Below are 16,178 nucleotides of genomic sequence, written 5' to 3'. Positions count from 1 at the left end.
CTGAATATATAAGTTTGCACTCCTGTCTCACTCTTAGTGTGTTCCTCTGCATGTGACTGTGTCCTTGGGTCTTTGTCACCACATATAGGTCTGTGTAATGTCCATTTCTACATACTTATAGGTCTCTGGCCCCATGTCTCTGTGTTCTCCTCTCATCTACACCCCATATATGTAAGTCAGCATGACAGCGTGTCTCCATGTTTCTACTTCTCTATCCTCGGTGTCTTGGACTATGGTCTTGACCAATGTCTCCCTGGTTACCTCTGTGTCCTTGTGTCTTTGTGTCACTGTGTCTTGATCCCTCTGCTCCTGTGTCTGGATCTCTGTGCATATCTATTTCTTAGTTTGTATGTTGTTATGTTTTAATTTCTTCACAATAGTTATTGTGTGCTTATCCCTGGTGATCTTGTTTTTGTCTCTCTGCCTCTTTATCTGTGATAGGGACAGTATCTCAAAATGTACCTCAAAATGAGGATACTTAGGTATAGCAAGAGAACTCTGGGTTTATGTCCCTGATGCTGTCACTCTGGCTCCTTGTCCTCCTCTTTGTATGCCTCTATTTCCCTATGTTTATTGTCTTGGTTTTGAGATCCTTAAGCCTTGTGTTTCTGAATGTCTCTATCACACTGTTTCCCCATTCACATCTGTGTCCTTGTTGTGATCCTGTGTCTTTGGTTGTGAGTATGTATATGTGTGTGTTTACTGCTGTATCATTGGTTCTCTTTTTGTTCATTCATTCATTTAGCAAATATTTACTAAGCACCTATTATGTGCCAGGCACTGAGGATACATAGATGATTCAGAAAAGGTCCTTGCCCTCAAAGAGCTCACAGTCTAAGTCAGGGATCCAGACAAGTAAACAGATAATTACTCATAGTATGATAAATGTTGTGAGCTTGGATGGGACGGGGTGAGCTATGAGAACACAGACGAGGACTGAATTCTACCTAGGAGTGGGGTCAGGGAAGGCCTTCTAGAGAAGATGACAACCAAGAGATGAAGGATGTGTAAAATCCACCTACATAAAGCCAAGGAACAGGATCTCATACAGAAGGAAAAACACAGGCAAAGGCCCAGTGATGGGAGAGAGCATGATTTGTTAGGGGAACTCCAAGAGCCTTAAATACTCCATGGGAGCCAGAGAAGATTGTGAGTAGGGCCAGTGACTCAGTCAGATTTAAGAAAGTCACCTCTAAAGTTGGTATGAAGCATGGATTGAAGAGAGTGGATACTGGAGACAAGAAGAACTGTGAGGAGGCAGGAATCCCTAAGTCTCTATGTCCATATGTATGCATGTCTGTGTGTGTTTGTATGTCTTTGTATATGTGTCTTTTAGTGCATGTGTGAGAGCGTTTCTCTGTGTGTATTTTCATGTTCCTAGGTCTTTGTTCCTGGCTCACTCCATACCCTGGCCTCTGGATCTCCTAACTCAGGTTTCCTGGCATTGGGGTTCAGGGGCGATCACAGGACATAGGCAAGGTAGGGGTGTCCCAGCAGCTGTTGTACATGAGAGCGGTTCACCAGCCAACAGGAGGACCAGCGGGGCAGCAGCCTTGGTGAGTCCTTTAGTAGCTTCTTGCCTAGAACCACAGGCACATCTGGGCCTTGCTGCCTCCGCAGGCGTGGCCCTGTAGTCCCTGCTACCAGTTGGATGTCTGCATGCTGGAACTGCCCTGAGGGAGAAAGATGCAGCACCAGTCAAGGTAGTGGCTTGAGTCCCCACTGAAAACTCTGAGAAGATCTTAAAGCAGGAAATCTAGAAGGAAAAGAGGGAGGGGTGAGGTGCAGCAGTGGTCTGGAGGAAAGAAGAGGCTGGGCATTGTGGGAAATGTGGAGGAGCCAAATGGGACAAGAGTGTATCATGGAAGGAGTGTATCAAGGTTGATGAGATGGTTGCAGAAGGGGAGCAGTCAGACTTGGAGGCAATGACAGGGCAGATTGGAAGGAAGGACAGGAGACGAGTGGGGAGGCCCAGAGGAAGTAAGACTATCTGTCCAACCCACCATCACTGCGCAAACTCTTCGGTGTGGGCCTCTGCTCAGGCTCTGCCAATGTATCCTGACATATAGCCTGACTTTCTGCAGTCCCCCTTCACAGAAATCTCCAAAAGATCTTTGTTATACTCATATCTGACTGTATCTTTCCCCTGCTTATAACTGTTCATGGCTCTCCACTGTCTTCAGGATAAATCCAAATTCCTTGTCTGGGCATTCTGTTCCAACCACTCCAGCTCCAGCTCCTCTAACCTCCACGCCTTTCTTCTACCACTTTTGGCCAGCCTTTCAGATTGTGGTCTCTCTTCTCCAGGAGATTTTTCTTGAGCTGAGTGAGGTGCCCCACCCTGGGTTCCACCAGTGCCCTGGGCCACTTTATATCTAGTACTGATAGCTCCTGAGATCACTATTGATGTCTGGGTCTATATTCTCCCCAGGCCAGGAGCTCCCCAAGGCAGACCTTGGCTCTGTTCCTTTTTGTGGTTGGGGGGTCTGGGTGCTGGGTACTCACTGGCCTTTCACCCTGGTAGAGTATCTCTTGGAACTGGTGTTACCCGGACCCTCTCAGCCTCAGTAGCACTTACCCAGCAGGCCAGTGGCCAAGGGGCTAAGGCCCGAGCCATTGACCACATAGAAGCCCAGATGTGGTAGTTGTAGGGTGCTGGGGTGCTTATAGCGGTGCCGGAGGATTAGGAACTCGAGATGGGGTCCAAGGCGGAGAGTGAGGCGGGCTGCAGCAGCCACATGGAGCTCCAGCTGGGACCTCTTCAGCAGGGAAGGCTGGTCCCAGGACAGAAGCAAGGTACCTTCGCCTCTCACAGATATGGAACTGCGAGTGATGTTAATAGTGTAGGCCTGGGGTTTGTCTGTGGTGACTGTGATGATCTGAAAGTAGGTGCGGATCTGGTTCTTGTGGCCTGGCCTCGGTGGTGCCCCAAGCAACTGTCCATGCACATGCAGCCCTGGAGGGAGAAGAGTCAGTGCGTGGAGCATGGTCTTTCAAACAGTCATTTATTTGGTCACCCACAACACAGAGAGAGATGAGGTCTCAGGGCCCAGGGTGCAGATTTGTGGTTAGAGAGCTAGTTCCTGGGGAAAATGCTTCTACCACAACCCATCCAGCTGTTCTTTCCTGGGCAATGTGTGGGCATAAATGTAGGTTGCACATGCTCACCCCAGTGGGGCTGTTTGCATGCATGTGTTTGCATCTGAGTGTGTAAATTTGTGTGTTTGGTTATGTTTACATGGGTATCTCTGGGCCTATCAGTGCATCTGCATATTTGGGGAAGGTGCTATGTTAAAGTGTATATTTTTTGGTTGTATGTTTATGTGTGTCTCTGGATATGTTGGTGTTATATGTCTTGGTGAATAGTTTATGTTGTGTGTGTCTGGTTGTGTTTTGGTAGATACTGATGTGTATCTGGGTGTGTCGTGGTAAGTATTTGAGTGCATTGGTGTGTTTCATATGTCTAGAGTAGCAGAGTATGTGTGCTTGTATGTGTTGAATTCCTGAGTATTGGGATGAATCTGGGGTATCAGTGTATGTATGTCTGAGTGTGTTGATATTTGTGTCATTGTGTATATCTGGGTATGTATTGTATGTCAATTTGGACCTGGGTACATATTTGTATGTTACTGTGGGGTATGGAGGGTGTCAAAATATGTGTGTCTGAGTGTGTGTTCATGTGAGTTTACTATGTGCCCTGGTATGTGTATATATCTGTGAGTATCTTGGTGTTAGAGTATATTCATGTGTGTTTTCATGTGTCTGGGTGTTTACTTGTGATTAGTGAGTTGCACTGCTGTGTGTTTGTGAGGATTAGTCTACAAATGTCTGGGGGTATTGACATAAGTATATCTGGCTGTGGTGTTATGTGGAGTGGAGTCCTTGGGGCTCTCACCTGCCTTTTGGTCGTCTATGAGCTGTAGCAGGTCCCCTGGGCGCCCATCCAGTGTGAAGCAGATTCTCTCTTCTGAGTGTGGGATGTGGATCACAAAGTGAGGGTCACCATCCACTGCAAGGCAGGAGATGAAATTCTGAAGTTATGGCCCTAAAAGTAATGGGAGAAGAGGAGAGGGCAAGGGAGAGGAGAGGAATGTAGGAGGCCATGTCCATTTCCCGAGAGAGAGAGCCCAGCCCTGTTTTGGTGCACAAGCTGTCTTATACTCAAACAGCATAGTGATGGTGGCTGGCTTACCTGAGGATGAGAAGGTGAAGATGCTTGGTAACATGCCTGCAAAAGAGAGGGGGACTGTGTTGATAAGGGACTGATCTATCACATTCCCAGGAGCTTTGGGACACCCTGGCCTCTCAGTCACCTCCTCTCAAATATGGGCTAAATTCCTGAGCTCAGCACTGAAATCTTTTCTGGAATCTAGCCCCTGCCTAGCTTTCCAGTCTTCTGTTTATGCTCCAGCTTAACTGAACTAGTCTTACGTATACCCTGCCTTCTGCTAGTGACCCATAGCTTCTGTTTTCCTGCCACCTGGAATGTTTTCTTTTCCTTAGCTACCAAGGGTCAATTTCTAGTTATCTTTCCTGGCCAACTCAAATGCTTTTTCTCCTATTTTCTGCCTGTGGTAGGTAGAAATTCTAAGATTTTACACACCCTGTAAAATCTCCAGGACTGTGATATGATGAGATATTACTCCCATAACTAAGTTATGGTATGTGGTGCAGTTGACCTTAAAACAGGGAGATTATCCAGGTGGACCTGACCTGATAATATGAGCCCTTTAAATCTGGGTCAGAGAAGTTAGAGAGATTTGAAGTGTGAGAAGGATTTTACATGAAAGAGATTCTTCATAGCTGTCTTTAAAGATGGAGAAGGCCATGTGTCAAGGAATGTAGAGGACCTCTAGGACCTGAAAGTGGCCCAGGTGGCCTCTAGAAGCTGAGAGTGACTTCCAGCCAATAGCCAGCAAGCAGATAAGGATCCTATGCACAGAAGGAACTGAATTTTGCGGGCAACCTGAATGCACATGGAAGAGGATGAGAACTTAATCTGACAGACTCCTTTATTTCAATCTTCTGAGACCCTAAGCAGAGAATCCAACTAACTTGTGCCCAGACTTCTAACACATAGAACTGGGAGATAATTAAAGGGTGTTGCTTGAAGCTACTAAGTTTGTGGTAATTTGTTATGCAGCAATGGCAAACTAATACATTGCCTCTCCTCTGGACTCACACATTACCTATGAGAATTCTAATGGAATGGAAATGAAAGCTTAGGGATCTTTGTCAGCGGAGCTCCTTGTTCACCTTTTGCTAGCCCCGCAGACCTTCCCTGAGATTCCATGCTGCCTCCAGCTGCTCCCAGGATCTCTTCAGAATTGCCTTCCCAATGTGGATTTCCTGCCAAGAGCAAAAGAAATAAAAGGAATCATTCACACTCTCAGGGCAAAGATGCCCTGGACCTACCAGAGGGGACACTTTTTTTCTGACCAGGAGTGTCCTCATTGGCTTCCAATTTGACTGGCATATTGCCAAGACTGGAACCTTATGCTCTCCACAGCATAGTAGTCTTTCAAGCTCAGTTATGTTTAAAATTCTTCCTCATAGCACTTAATTCATTCAGGGACTGTTTAGGTATCAAGGATATAGTGGTGAGAGAGGAAGTCATGATTTTTGACCTGATGAAGTTCATATTTTAGTCAGGGAGGCAGACATGAATGAAATAATTACCAATGGTGATAAATGCTATAAGAAAAAATAATAGAGTGATTGAGGGAGTTAACAGATACTTGATATAATCTGGGGTAGTGGGATGAATGGAAAAGGCATCTGAGCTGAGATCTAAGTCAGAGCTGGAGTGTGAGTGACAACAGAAAAGATGAGGGTGGTAGGAAGGGGACAGGGCAAGGTGGTCAGAGAGATTGCCAAGCTGGGGGAACAGCTTCAAAAGAGGTACCTGAGTAGAGGTGGGAGTGGGAGCAGGGCCCATTGGAGGAACAGAGAGCAGGCCAGTGGGGCTAGAGTTCACAAAATGAGTGGGAGAAGGTGAGGTCAGAGAGGTATGGGGTAGAGAGAAGGTCATGAAGGGCCTTGTAGGCCATAAATAAGACTTCGGACTTCATTCTAGGTGTGAAGGTAAAAACCTTAGGGGGTTAAGCAGGGAAGGGAAATAAAGTAACATCTGTTTTTAAAAGATCTGATTGGCTGGAGTGGAAGAATGCTCAAGTGGTTCTCTAAAGAGAGCAGGGAGACCAGTGAGGAGGTTGGAACAGTGAAACACAATGGTATTCTGTCCTACAATAGTGATAGTTGGGGTGGTGAGAAGTGGATGCACTGGCAAATATATTAGAAGTAACATTATCAGGAACTGAAGATGGATGGGCTATTGGCAGGGGGGAGTGAGGGAGAGCAGCATGTCAAAGATGTCATGCCCAAATTTGTATCTCTGTGACTTCCTGCACACCCAACTGATTCTAATCCTGCCCTATAAGGTCACCCAGGAAGTATGGCTCCTCTCAGGAAAGCAGAATAATGGAGTGGTGAAGCATATTCAGTCTGGGACCAGATGATCTAAGCCCAAATCTCCTACTAGCCATGTGACATGGAGCCAGTTACAGCGCTTCTCTGCTTCAGTTTCCACATGTGTAAAATGAAGATACTAGTAATTTCCTGTGAGGGTTAAGTGCGGGGCTAAAGTACAGCAGCACCTGCACGTAGGAAGAGCTCAAAAATGTTGTGTTATTATTTCACAGTCTCTGGGAAATTGAAAGATAACTGTCGTTATCTTCCCTAATTTTTATACCCCTTTTATTAAACAGTGTTGTTCACAGACCACAAAAGAACCAATCAGACATGCCTTGCACAGTGATGTTCCCATTTATAACTCCACATCCCTCTCCTGTTTGGAAAGCACTAGCAGTTCCCTTTTCCAACAAAGCAAAAGTTAAAGCCACAGCTGGGCCAGGTGTTTCTGTTCAGCCTCTTCAGTCTTAAGAGCCCTTCTCTCCCAGGGCCTCTGATTCTGTGCCTGTGTACTGAGGCCCAGAGAAGTTAAGTATCTGGTTCAAAGTTTCAAAGTAAGCAAGCAAGTAAGTAAGCAATGAAGCAGCTGTACTATCATTGGAATCTGCACAAGTGTCGCATACTCCCAGTTCCTGCTACTCTCCATTCATACCTCCCTCTCACGTCTTGTCCTCTTGCTCATGGTACTCACCATTTTCATCAGGAGTGAGGAAGGTATAGAAAGCCGGTGGGTTCAAGGACTCCACAAACTTGGACTCCACCATTGATTCAGACAGCAGCTCTAGCTCCTCAGGGACAATGAGCAGGCTGACTGCCTCGGGGAGGGTGCTAGAAGGCAGCAAGACTGGCAGGTTTGGGGGGCTGCCTTCTGGCATAGGCCTGGAGCTGTTGGGTAGACCTATTGTTGAGACTCCTGACACAGACTGTCCCAGAATTTCCTTTGTGCTTTGGGGCACTGACAGCAGGTCATGCCGATGCCAGAGCCTTCCAGGGGGCAGCAGAGAGGGTAGGGTGGGAAGAAAGGGGGTAGGGAGGGGTTCTCCAAGGACAGAGGCAGTCATGTTACTATTGGGACTTGTGGGATTTGAGATTGTGCTTGGGACTGTGCTTAGGCTCCGAGGAGGTGGGGGCCTGGGTCTGGCAGGCCTGAAGGGTAATGGCGTTTTGGGTTTATTGGGGACTGGTATGCTAGCTTTAGAAAATGATAAGCTTGGGGAAGTTTGATGAGGTGAGACACTAGGTTTAAGAGGTGATGGGACTTTATGGGTCTTGGGTAAGAGGATTCCAGGTCTAGGGTGCGACAGGCTGTTTGGGATCTTGGGAACAGGAACCCTTGGTCTGGTGTGTGGTGGGTATTTGGGGATCTGAAGTGTGGCGACTCCAGGCTTGGGCTGTGGCAGATTTTTAGGTGACTGTGATGTGAGTACCCCAGGCTGGGGATGTGATGTGGCATTCAGTTTAGGTTGTGATGGAGTGCCAGGTTTGGAATGCAGTGGAGTGACATGTTTCATAGTGCCAACTTTGGACTGGAGTAGGGAGCCAGAATTCAAAGGTGGGACTTGTGTCTCGGAAATTATAGGTAATAGGGTCCCAGGATTTTGGTGAGATGGGGTGCTGGGCTTCAGAAGCAATAAGGCACCAGAATTTGAAGGCACAAGGGCAGCAGGTTTTGTCCTGAGAGTTGGCTTAGCCATGGTGCCAGAATCGTGTTTTCCTGGAATTTTGGTCCTTGGGTGTGCTGGGGTGGATAGGGTACTAGGGCTCTGACCCAGTGGCTCTAATTCCCTGGAACTGGTCATCTTCTTTGTAGAGGCAGGAGTAGTAGAGGATAAGTAGAACTTTGGGTTTGCGAGCCTTGATTTGGGAGAGACCTTGGGCACCAAGGCAGGCCGGGCTGTGCCTGCCCCTAGGCCATGCCTGCTGATGGATGAAGGCATGATGGTACTTGGTCCAGCTGTGGTGGAAGTCTGTCTCCTGGCTTTCTCACTGGCTTCCTTGGGCTGCACCATGACCAGTGAAGTCAGAGGTGTGACAAAGTTGTATTCAAGGGACAGATTGAGGACTTTGGCAGCCAACAGGTGTCGAGTGGTGGTGTCACGGGCTAAGAAGCGTGCCTCCAGGAGTTCTCTAATGGTGACATAGGCCCAGAGGCGTCGGATGAAGTGGGCTACATTGGGGGCTGGCTCACCTGGACAACCAAAGGCCTTCTGGCTATTGTTGGTGGCCACCTCACTATGGCGGGCCACGAGAAGCTGGCCTTTGGGGCCACGGGCTGCCAGGTGGATGCCCAGTTCTTGCTCACCTGGCTGCACCAGGCCTGCTACCACCAGCTCTGAGCCACCAAAGTAGTTGGGGAAAAGGGCCCAAGGGGAGGCCCCAACCAAGCCGCCCAGGTAGTCGAGACGCACATCTGCCAGCAGAGGCATGGAGATCTCCTCATAGAGGCCCTGTAGCTGTAGAGCTGCATCAGTGTCTTCGTATATGCGCCGGGCTGCTCCTCGATTCTCCAGGGACAGGCGACGTAGCAGTGGAAAGTCAGCATCATCCCCAAAGGCCAAGCTGAAAAGGGACACCCTGTTGTCCAGTGCCTGACGGACATTGGAGAGGATCACACTGGGAGTCGTCACGCCGGCTGTGGGCTCCCCATCTGTCAGGAAGATGATGAGAGGGATCCTCCCCACACTGGAGCCCCTCCCAGGCTCCTGGTTGCTATGGTTCAGCACTGAAGCAGCTGCCAGCAGAGCTGTGTTGATGTCGGTCCCTAATTGGGGAGCAGACTGTGAGACCATTTTTTTCTAATTACTTCTACCCCCATTTCAGACACACTGGACACCTCACCAACCTCCCAGTCTCAGTCATATCACCTGATCTTTGCTCACATTTTTTATGCTGTTTATCCTTCCCAAGTCCCCAGTCCCACACAGGCTCCCTGAGATCTGTCATTGGGACCCACATGTCCTTAGCTTTTCTCACTCTCTAACTCAGACTGTGCTTTGCCTGTTTCTAGGAGGGAATGTCTCCTTCTCTAGTCAGATTGGCAGCTTCTCAAGGATAGCACCCCACACCTCCATGCTACAGGGAAAGAAAGGGCTGAGTTGAGAGGAAGTGATGGTGGTGGGGAGACATTAGTAATTGTCTGAGAAACAATTAATCAAAAGCTAGAATCAGGGCAGCAACTTGCTCAAATGCTTGAAAATAAATATCTAGATTATTGATTTTTTTAAAAAGTCTTAGCAAATTCTTTTACGTGCTTTAAAGAGGAGGAAACTCAGGTCCAAAGGGGGAATGCACCCTAAAATACATGAAGAATCAGCTGTGCTTTTTCCACTAGGAAAAGGAACACAGAGGCACATATTTGTGTAAAATGTAACAGAGATATTCCAGGCATTGTGAGAGGTGAGGTGGATGAGAGAATGAAGAAAGCATTTTAAAAATTTCCCACATCACCACAGCCTGCCCATTTGGGTGGGTAGGTCTAATACTTACAACCATCAGCTTCCAAGTGACCCAGGTAGTCCTTGGCATTGTGTACATTCTGGATGGTGGCCTGGATGGAGCCTCCAGCTTTCCAGACACTAACCGTGTCAGAAAAGGAGATGATGTTGAAGTAGTCGTTGGCCCGCAGGTCACCAAGAATCACATTCATGGCCTTTTTAGTCTGTAGGATATGGATAAAGTGAAAAAGAGATGGACTAAGACGAGGTCTTGCTCAAGACTGAAAGGCTCTTTCTATACAAGGTACTAAGGTCTAAGACTCTCTGATTCCAACACTCTGTAAGTGTGGGATTCTCAGGTCAAGATGCTCTATAGGCTCTATGGCCCAAAGCCCAGAACACCACTGTCCAATGGTAGCGTCTAACCACATGGAGCTTTTTAAAATGTAAACGTAAGTTATTTAAAAGCAAATAAAAATTTAAAAATTCTGTTTCTTCACTTGCAGTAGCCACATTTCAAGTGGCCAGTGGTTATTGTATTGGAAACCTCAGAATTTTAAAACATTTCCATCATCCAGAAAGTTCTCTTGGACAGTGGTGGTCTGGAAGGTTCAAGCTCTATGCTTTTGGAGAGCTAAGATTCATGTGTTCTATGGTTTCTGGACCCCATGACCCAGGATTCAATGATTCCAGGACTCTAAAATTTAAGAGCTTTATGATTCCAGGTCTTTATAACTGTCTTTCAATGACTGTGCATGCTTGGTTCTGTTCTGTGTAATCTGTTCTTCTTTTTAAAAAAATATTTTTATTTATTTCAGAGTGAGGAAGGGAGAGGGAGAGAGATAGAAACATCAATGAAAGAGAAACATTGATCGGCTGCCTCCTGCACGCCCCCTGCTGGGGATCGAGCACACAATCCAGACTTGTACCCTCACCGGGAATCAAACCTCGATCTTCTGGATCCTAAGTCAATGCTCAACCATTTAGCCACACAAGCAGGGCCATCCAACCTGTTCTACCTCACTCTCTGTTTCTTCCAGGCCGGTCTTTTCACCAGTCCCCAGATAGCCCAAATTCTATTTTGTCTCCACAACTATTCCTCTTGTTGTGTCCTTTAGATAGTAGACCTTCCCTCTTCCCTTTTACTTATTCATAGTTTCACTGTTCCTTCTCTGGGCAGCTCTTCCTTGATTGCCTATTCTGACCCATGCCCTTCACACCCAGACATTCTTTTTCCCAGACTGTTTATTGGCTGTCTTATGCAGAATATTTTCATTCTCCATCCAGATATCGAGCCCTCTGAGAACAGGGCTTAGAATGCTTCTTCCTCCTGGCTCCCTTCTCCATGACAGTACTTAGCATAGGGCAAGGCATACAGGAAGGAGGTTCAGTAAATAAGGTGTGTAGGTTCTAGTATTAGGTACCATTTATAGGATGCTTCTATTTTCCAGGGACTGTGAGAAATACTTTAGGTGCATCAGCTCATTTAATCCTCACAGCAACACAACGAAGAAGATACTAATATTCCCATTTTACAGGTGATGACACTGAGGCTCAGAGGGGTGGAGTGACTTGCTTAAGGTTACATGCTAATCGTTGATGGACCAGGGACTCAATTTCACATTTTGGAGGTGTTAAATCCAGTGATGTTAAGCACAATATTATACCTTCAACCCTTTATGAATTCCAGAAACCACAGGAAGGACACTTGTGGCCCACCTTTTTCTATATCTTAAACTGACAGAAGAAAGCTTGAATGTTCCTAAGTGAATCAGTCTTTCCTGCCATAGAATGAACTCAGAGGATAGGTCACACATCTGGGATAGGGAGCTGAACACCATAATATTGTTTTTATTGAAACAGCTAAGACATAGAGGATGGCTTTTCCTGAGATGCTCTTGTTAGCCAGGGATAGATTATGTTTTTAGAAGTATGTTGTTTAATCTTTTATTATTTTGAGATTTCCTCTATCTTTCTGTTATTTATTTCTAGTTTAATTTCATTTGGCTTGTGAACATACTTTATATGATTTATATTCTTTTAAATTTGTTAAGGTGTGTTTTATGGCCCATGATATAGCCTATTTAGGCAAATGTTCCATGTGAGCTTGAGATGAATGTGTATTGTGCTGTTGTTGGATGAAGTATTGTGTAGATGTCAATTAAATCCAATTGATTGATGGTGTTGTTCAGTTCAACTATGTCCTTACTGATTTTCTGCCTGCTGGATCTATCCATTTCTGATAGAAGACAGTTGAAGTCTCTAACTATAATAGTGGGTTCATCCATTTCTCTTTGTAATTTCATCAGTTTTTGCCTCGTGTATTTTGACACTTTATTGTTAGGTACATACACATTAAGGATTGCTATGTTTTCTTGGAGAATTGATCCTTTTTATTATATAATGTACCTCTTAATCCCTGATGATATGTTTGCTCTGAAGTCTATTTTGTTTGAAATTAATACAGCTGCTCCAGCTTTGATTAGTGTTAGCATGGAACATCTTTTTTCCATCATATCTATTACTTTTAATCTATCTGTGTCTTTATATTTAAAAATGGGTTTCTTATAGGCAACATATAGTTAAATCTTGTTTTTTATTTGTTTGTTTTTGTTTTGTTTTTAAATCAATGTTGACAATCTTTGTCTTTTAATTGGTGTATTTAGACTATTCATGGTTAAAGTGATTACTAATATAGTTAGATTAATAATTGCCATATTTTAAACTGTTTTCTATTTGCTGCCCTATTATTATTATTATCCACTCTTTTGCTACTTTCTCTGATTTCAATTGTTTTATATGATCCCATTTACTCTTATCTTTTAGCATGTCCATTATGTTTTAATTTTTTTCCTTAGTAGTTAACCTAGAGTCTGCAATATGCCTTTACAACTAATGCAAACCCACTTTCAAATAACACTATAGAGCTTCATGTGTAGTATAAGTACAGACAGTCCCTGACTTAAGATGGTTCAACTTATGATTTTTCAACCTTATGATGGTGTAAAAGGGATACTCATTCAGTAGAAACTGTACTTTGAATTTTGATTTTTTTCTTGGACTAGCAATATGAAGACCAATACTTTCTTGTGATGCTAGGCAGTGGCAGTGAGCCACAGTTCCTAGACAGCCACACAATCATGAGGGTAAGCAACAGATACTCCACAGTGTACTGTATTACCAATATTTTTGGATGTTGTGTGTTGTGTTTTCACATCCCATCATGTCACAAAACGTCAATCTATGTCACCTGTTTCTGGTGAGAAAAAAAAGAAAAAGGCAATTACTCTTGAGATGAAATTCAAGATAATTGCCCAACTATAGGCTCATGTAAGTACTTTCAGTACATTTAAGGTAGACTATGATGTTTGGTAGGTTAGGTATATTAAATGCATTTTCGACTTATGATATTTTCAACTTATGATGGGTTTATTGGATACATAGCCCCATTATAAGTTGAGGAGCATCTGCACCTTCCAACAGGAGTCCCAATTCTTCCCTGCTGTCCCTTATAACATTGCTGTTATTAATTTCACTTATTATTAAGCTATATTTCCTGAATACATTATTGTTATTATTATTTTGAACAAACTATTTTTTGTTAGATAAATTAATTAAAATGTAAAATATTTTATCTTATTTATTCATCTATTCCTTTTCTAATACTCTTCCTTTCTTTATGTAGATCCAAGTGTCTGAATTATACTATTTTTCTTCTCTCTGAAGAACTTCTTTGAATATTTACCTGTTTGAGGCAGGTCTACTAGTAACAATTCCTTCAATTTTTGTTTGGCTGATAAAGTCTTTATTTCCTTCACATTGGAAGGACAATGATGCTGTACACAAAATTCTAGGCTAGTGGGTTTTTTCTTTTAACACTTTACACATTTCACTCCACATTCTTTTTGCTTGCATGGTTTCTCAAGAGAAGTCTGATGTAATTCTCATCCTTGTTCCTCCATAAGTAAGGTGTTATTTCCTATTAGCTTTTTTTTTTTTTTTTTTTAAATATCTTTATTGATTTCAGAGTGAGGAAAGGAGGGGAAGAGAGAGATAGAAACATCAATGATGAGGAAGTCATTGATTGGCTGCCCAGCCCGCAACCTGGGCATGTGCCCTGACCGGGAATCGAACCCCGATCGCCTAGATCCTAGGTCAATGCTCAACCACTGAGCCATGCCCGGCCGGGCTCCTATTAGCTTTTTAAAAAAGATTTTCTTTTTCTTTTTTTTTGGCTGCAAAAACTATTTGTTTATTAGAATTTACATGAGCACTGCACTAAGTCTCCACAATACAGGCTTTCTTAGAACAGAGTTAAGATTTCCTTTTTTGTCTTTGATTTTCTGCAGTTTGAGTAGGATGCGCCTATCTGTGGATTATTTGGATTTCTCGTGCTTAGGGTTCTCTTACTTTCTTGGACCTATGGTTTGGTGGTTGGCATTTATTTTGGAAAATTTACATCTATTATTCCTTCAACCACTCTTCTGTTACTTTCTTTTTTTCTCCTTCTGTTATTTCCATTCCACATATGTTACACTTCTGTAATTGTGCACAATTATTGGATATTCTGAAGGATTTTCCCCCATTTTATTTCTCTTTGCTTTTCAGGTTGGGAAGCTCCTACTGATATATCTTCAAGCTCATTGATTCCATGTTTGGGCTCCTAATGAGCCCATCAAAGGCATTCTGTATTCCTGTTGGAGTAGTTTATATTTCTTGCATTTTCTTTTTACTTTCTTAGGGTATCTATCTTTGTTTACATTGCCCATTTGTTCTTGTACATTGTCCACTTTCTGCATTAGAGCCCTTGGCATATTAGTGAATTACTTAAAATTTTTGCTCTGATCATTTCAACACGTCTAGTTCTAATGTTGATTTATCTCTTCAGATTGTGTTTTTTCCTTTTAGCATGTCTTGTAAATTTTTGCTGAAAGTCAGATATGATGTATCAGGTAAAAGGTACTGACATAGGACTATAATGTGAGGTCTTATGTTTATTTGGCGAGAAGTTAAATTGTGTTTGCTGGTTGTTACAATTGCAGGTGTCAGAACCTAAAATTTCTTATGGAGTCTTTGTTTTTATGTCCTCTGTTTGTCTTGTGTATCCCTAGAGATTCTTTCATAAATAGTGTCTAGCCTTCCAGTTCTTTCAGCTGAAACCACTATTGTTATACACAAGACTTGTAGATGGCGGTGGTAACGGGTTGGGGAAGGGAAGCATCGCAGTTTTATCATTAGGTCTCACTCTTTTAGGGCATCTGTGTTGCTGGAATAAGATCTTACAAGTTCTCCTCAGCTTTCTGCCTCCTTAGGAGAAAAGGCAAGGCTAGAAAGGATTGCAGTTGCATATATCTTATCTTCTACAATGAAGGCTAAAGGGAGACAATTTTCAATATTTAGGGTCCTCAAGTTTGGCTACACTTCGGTAAAACAGAAGTCAGTTAGCCTCAGGTACCATGGGCTTTGTGGTTCAGAATGACTACGTAGAAAGGCTATACTGTCCCAGAACATTTGACTCTTATAACTCTAGAGTCCCAGAGTACTGTGGTTATAAATACTGCTTCCAGAACATTAAGGATTCAGGCTTTAAAGTCAAAATCTTTTTGGCCTACCGCTCTGATTCAAGGGTGCTCTGGTAGAAGGGCTACAAGATTAAAGTCTAGCTGGATGCAAGACTCTATGATTTCTAAGCACTATAATGCTAGCACACTGTATTTTTCTGGCTATGAAGTAAAAAATAAAGAAAACCTGAAGCCTTGGAAATGTTCATAGTCTAAAATGACAAAGGTTTCATTTATTTTTTGACTCGGGTGTTATGATACCAGAGTACTCTAGGTCAAAGACTCTACGATTCTGGGACCTTACCAGCCCAGGAGTTTTGTGGTGCGGGGTTTCAATGGTTCAGGCCCCATAGTCCAGTGTTTCAGTGTGCCTCAAATTATGTAGCTCCAGGTCTGCATGGTTCCTGATTACTTAAGGTACCAGGACCCTAAAGTAGACCCAGGCCTATACGATCCAAAGGTGATGGAATGGTAGGGGCGCCAGCCCCAGGGAACCAATGTTTCAGCAATGTCTACTTGCTAAGACTTAAAAAGAGGAGGTCTGAGAGGTCCCCAGGTGTCTTATTACCTGCTTCATCTTGGTACCAAACATGGAGCCGCTCACGTCAATAACAAACACCACGTTTTTCTCAACAGGTGGAAGGCCTCTGGGGGCAAAGTAATGAATAAAATAGCCGTCGTAAATCTGGACAAAAGAAGTGAAACCACAAGA

General features: G+C 43.9%; 1 protein-coding gene across 1 annotated transcript in view; it reads right to left on the bottom strand.

Annotated features, from left to right (window-relative positions):
- Positions 1 to 578: 578 nt before the first annotated feature.
- The window catches only part of ITIH6 (inter-alpha-trypsin inhibitor heavy chain family member 6), a 30,047-nt gene continuing 14,447 nt past the window's right edge, over positions 579 to 16,178 (bottom strand). Inside the window, exons 6-13 of the mRNA XM_087813653.1 lie at positions 16,035 to 16,151; positions 9,958 to 10,129; positions 7,163 to 9,232; positions 5,257 to 5,349; positions 4,193 to 4,228; positions 3,896 to 4,009; positions 2,579 to 2,956; positions 579 to 1,673 (exon numbers count right to left, since the gene is read on the bottom strand). Of these exons, the coding sequence (XP_087669779.1) occupies positions 1,462 to 1,673; positions 2,579 to 2,956; positions 3,896 to 4,009; positions 4,193 to 4,228; positions 5,257 to 5,349; positions 7,163 to 9,232; positions 9,958 to 10,129; positions 16,035 to 16,151 (3,192 nt within the window). The 3' untranslated portion in view covers positions 579 to 1,461. The remainder of the gene's footprint in view (positions 1,674 to 2,578; positions 2,957 to 3,895; positions 4,010 to 4,192; positions 4,229 to 5,256; positions 5,350 to 7,162; positions 9,233 to 9,957; positions 10,130 to 16,034; positions 16,152 to 16,178) is intronic.

This window comes from Miniopterus natalensis, chromosome X, assembly GCF_054644295.1.
Source record: "Miniopterus natalensis isolate mMinNat1 chromosome X, mMinNat1.hap1, whole genome shotgun sequence".
NCBI lineage: Eukaryota > Metazoa > Chordata > Mammalia > Chiroptera > Miniopteridae > Miniopterus > Miniopterus natalensis.
The sequence above is the reverse complement of the archived record's forward strand: the minus strand, read 5'-3'. Positions and strand labels throughout refer to the sequence as shown.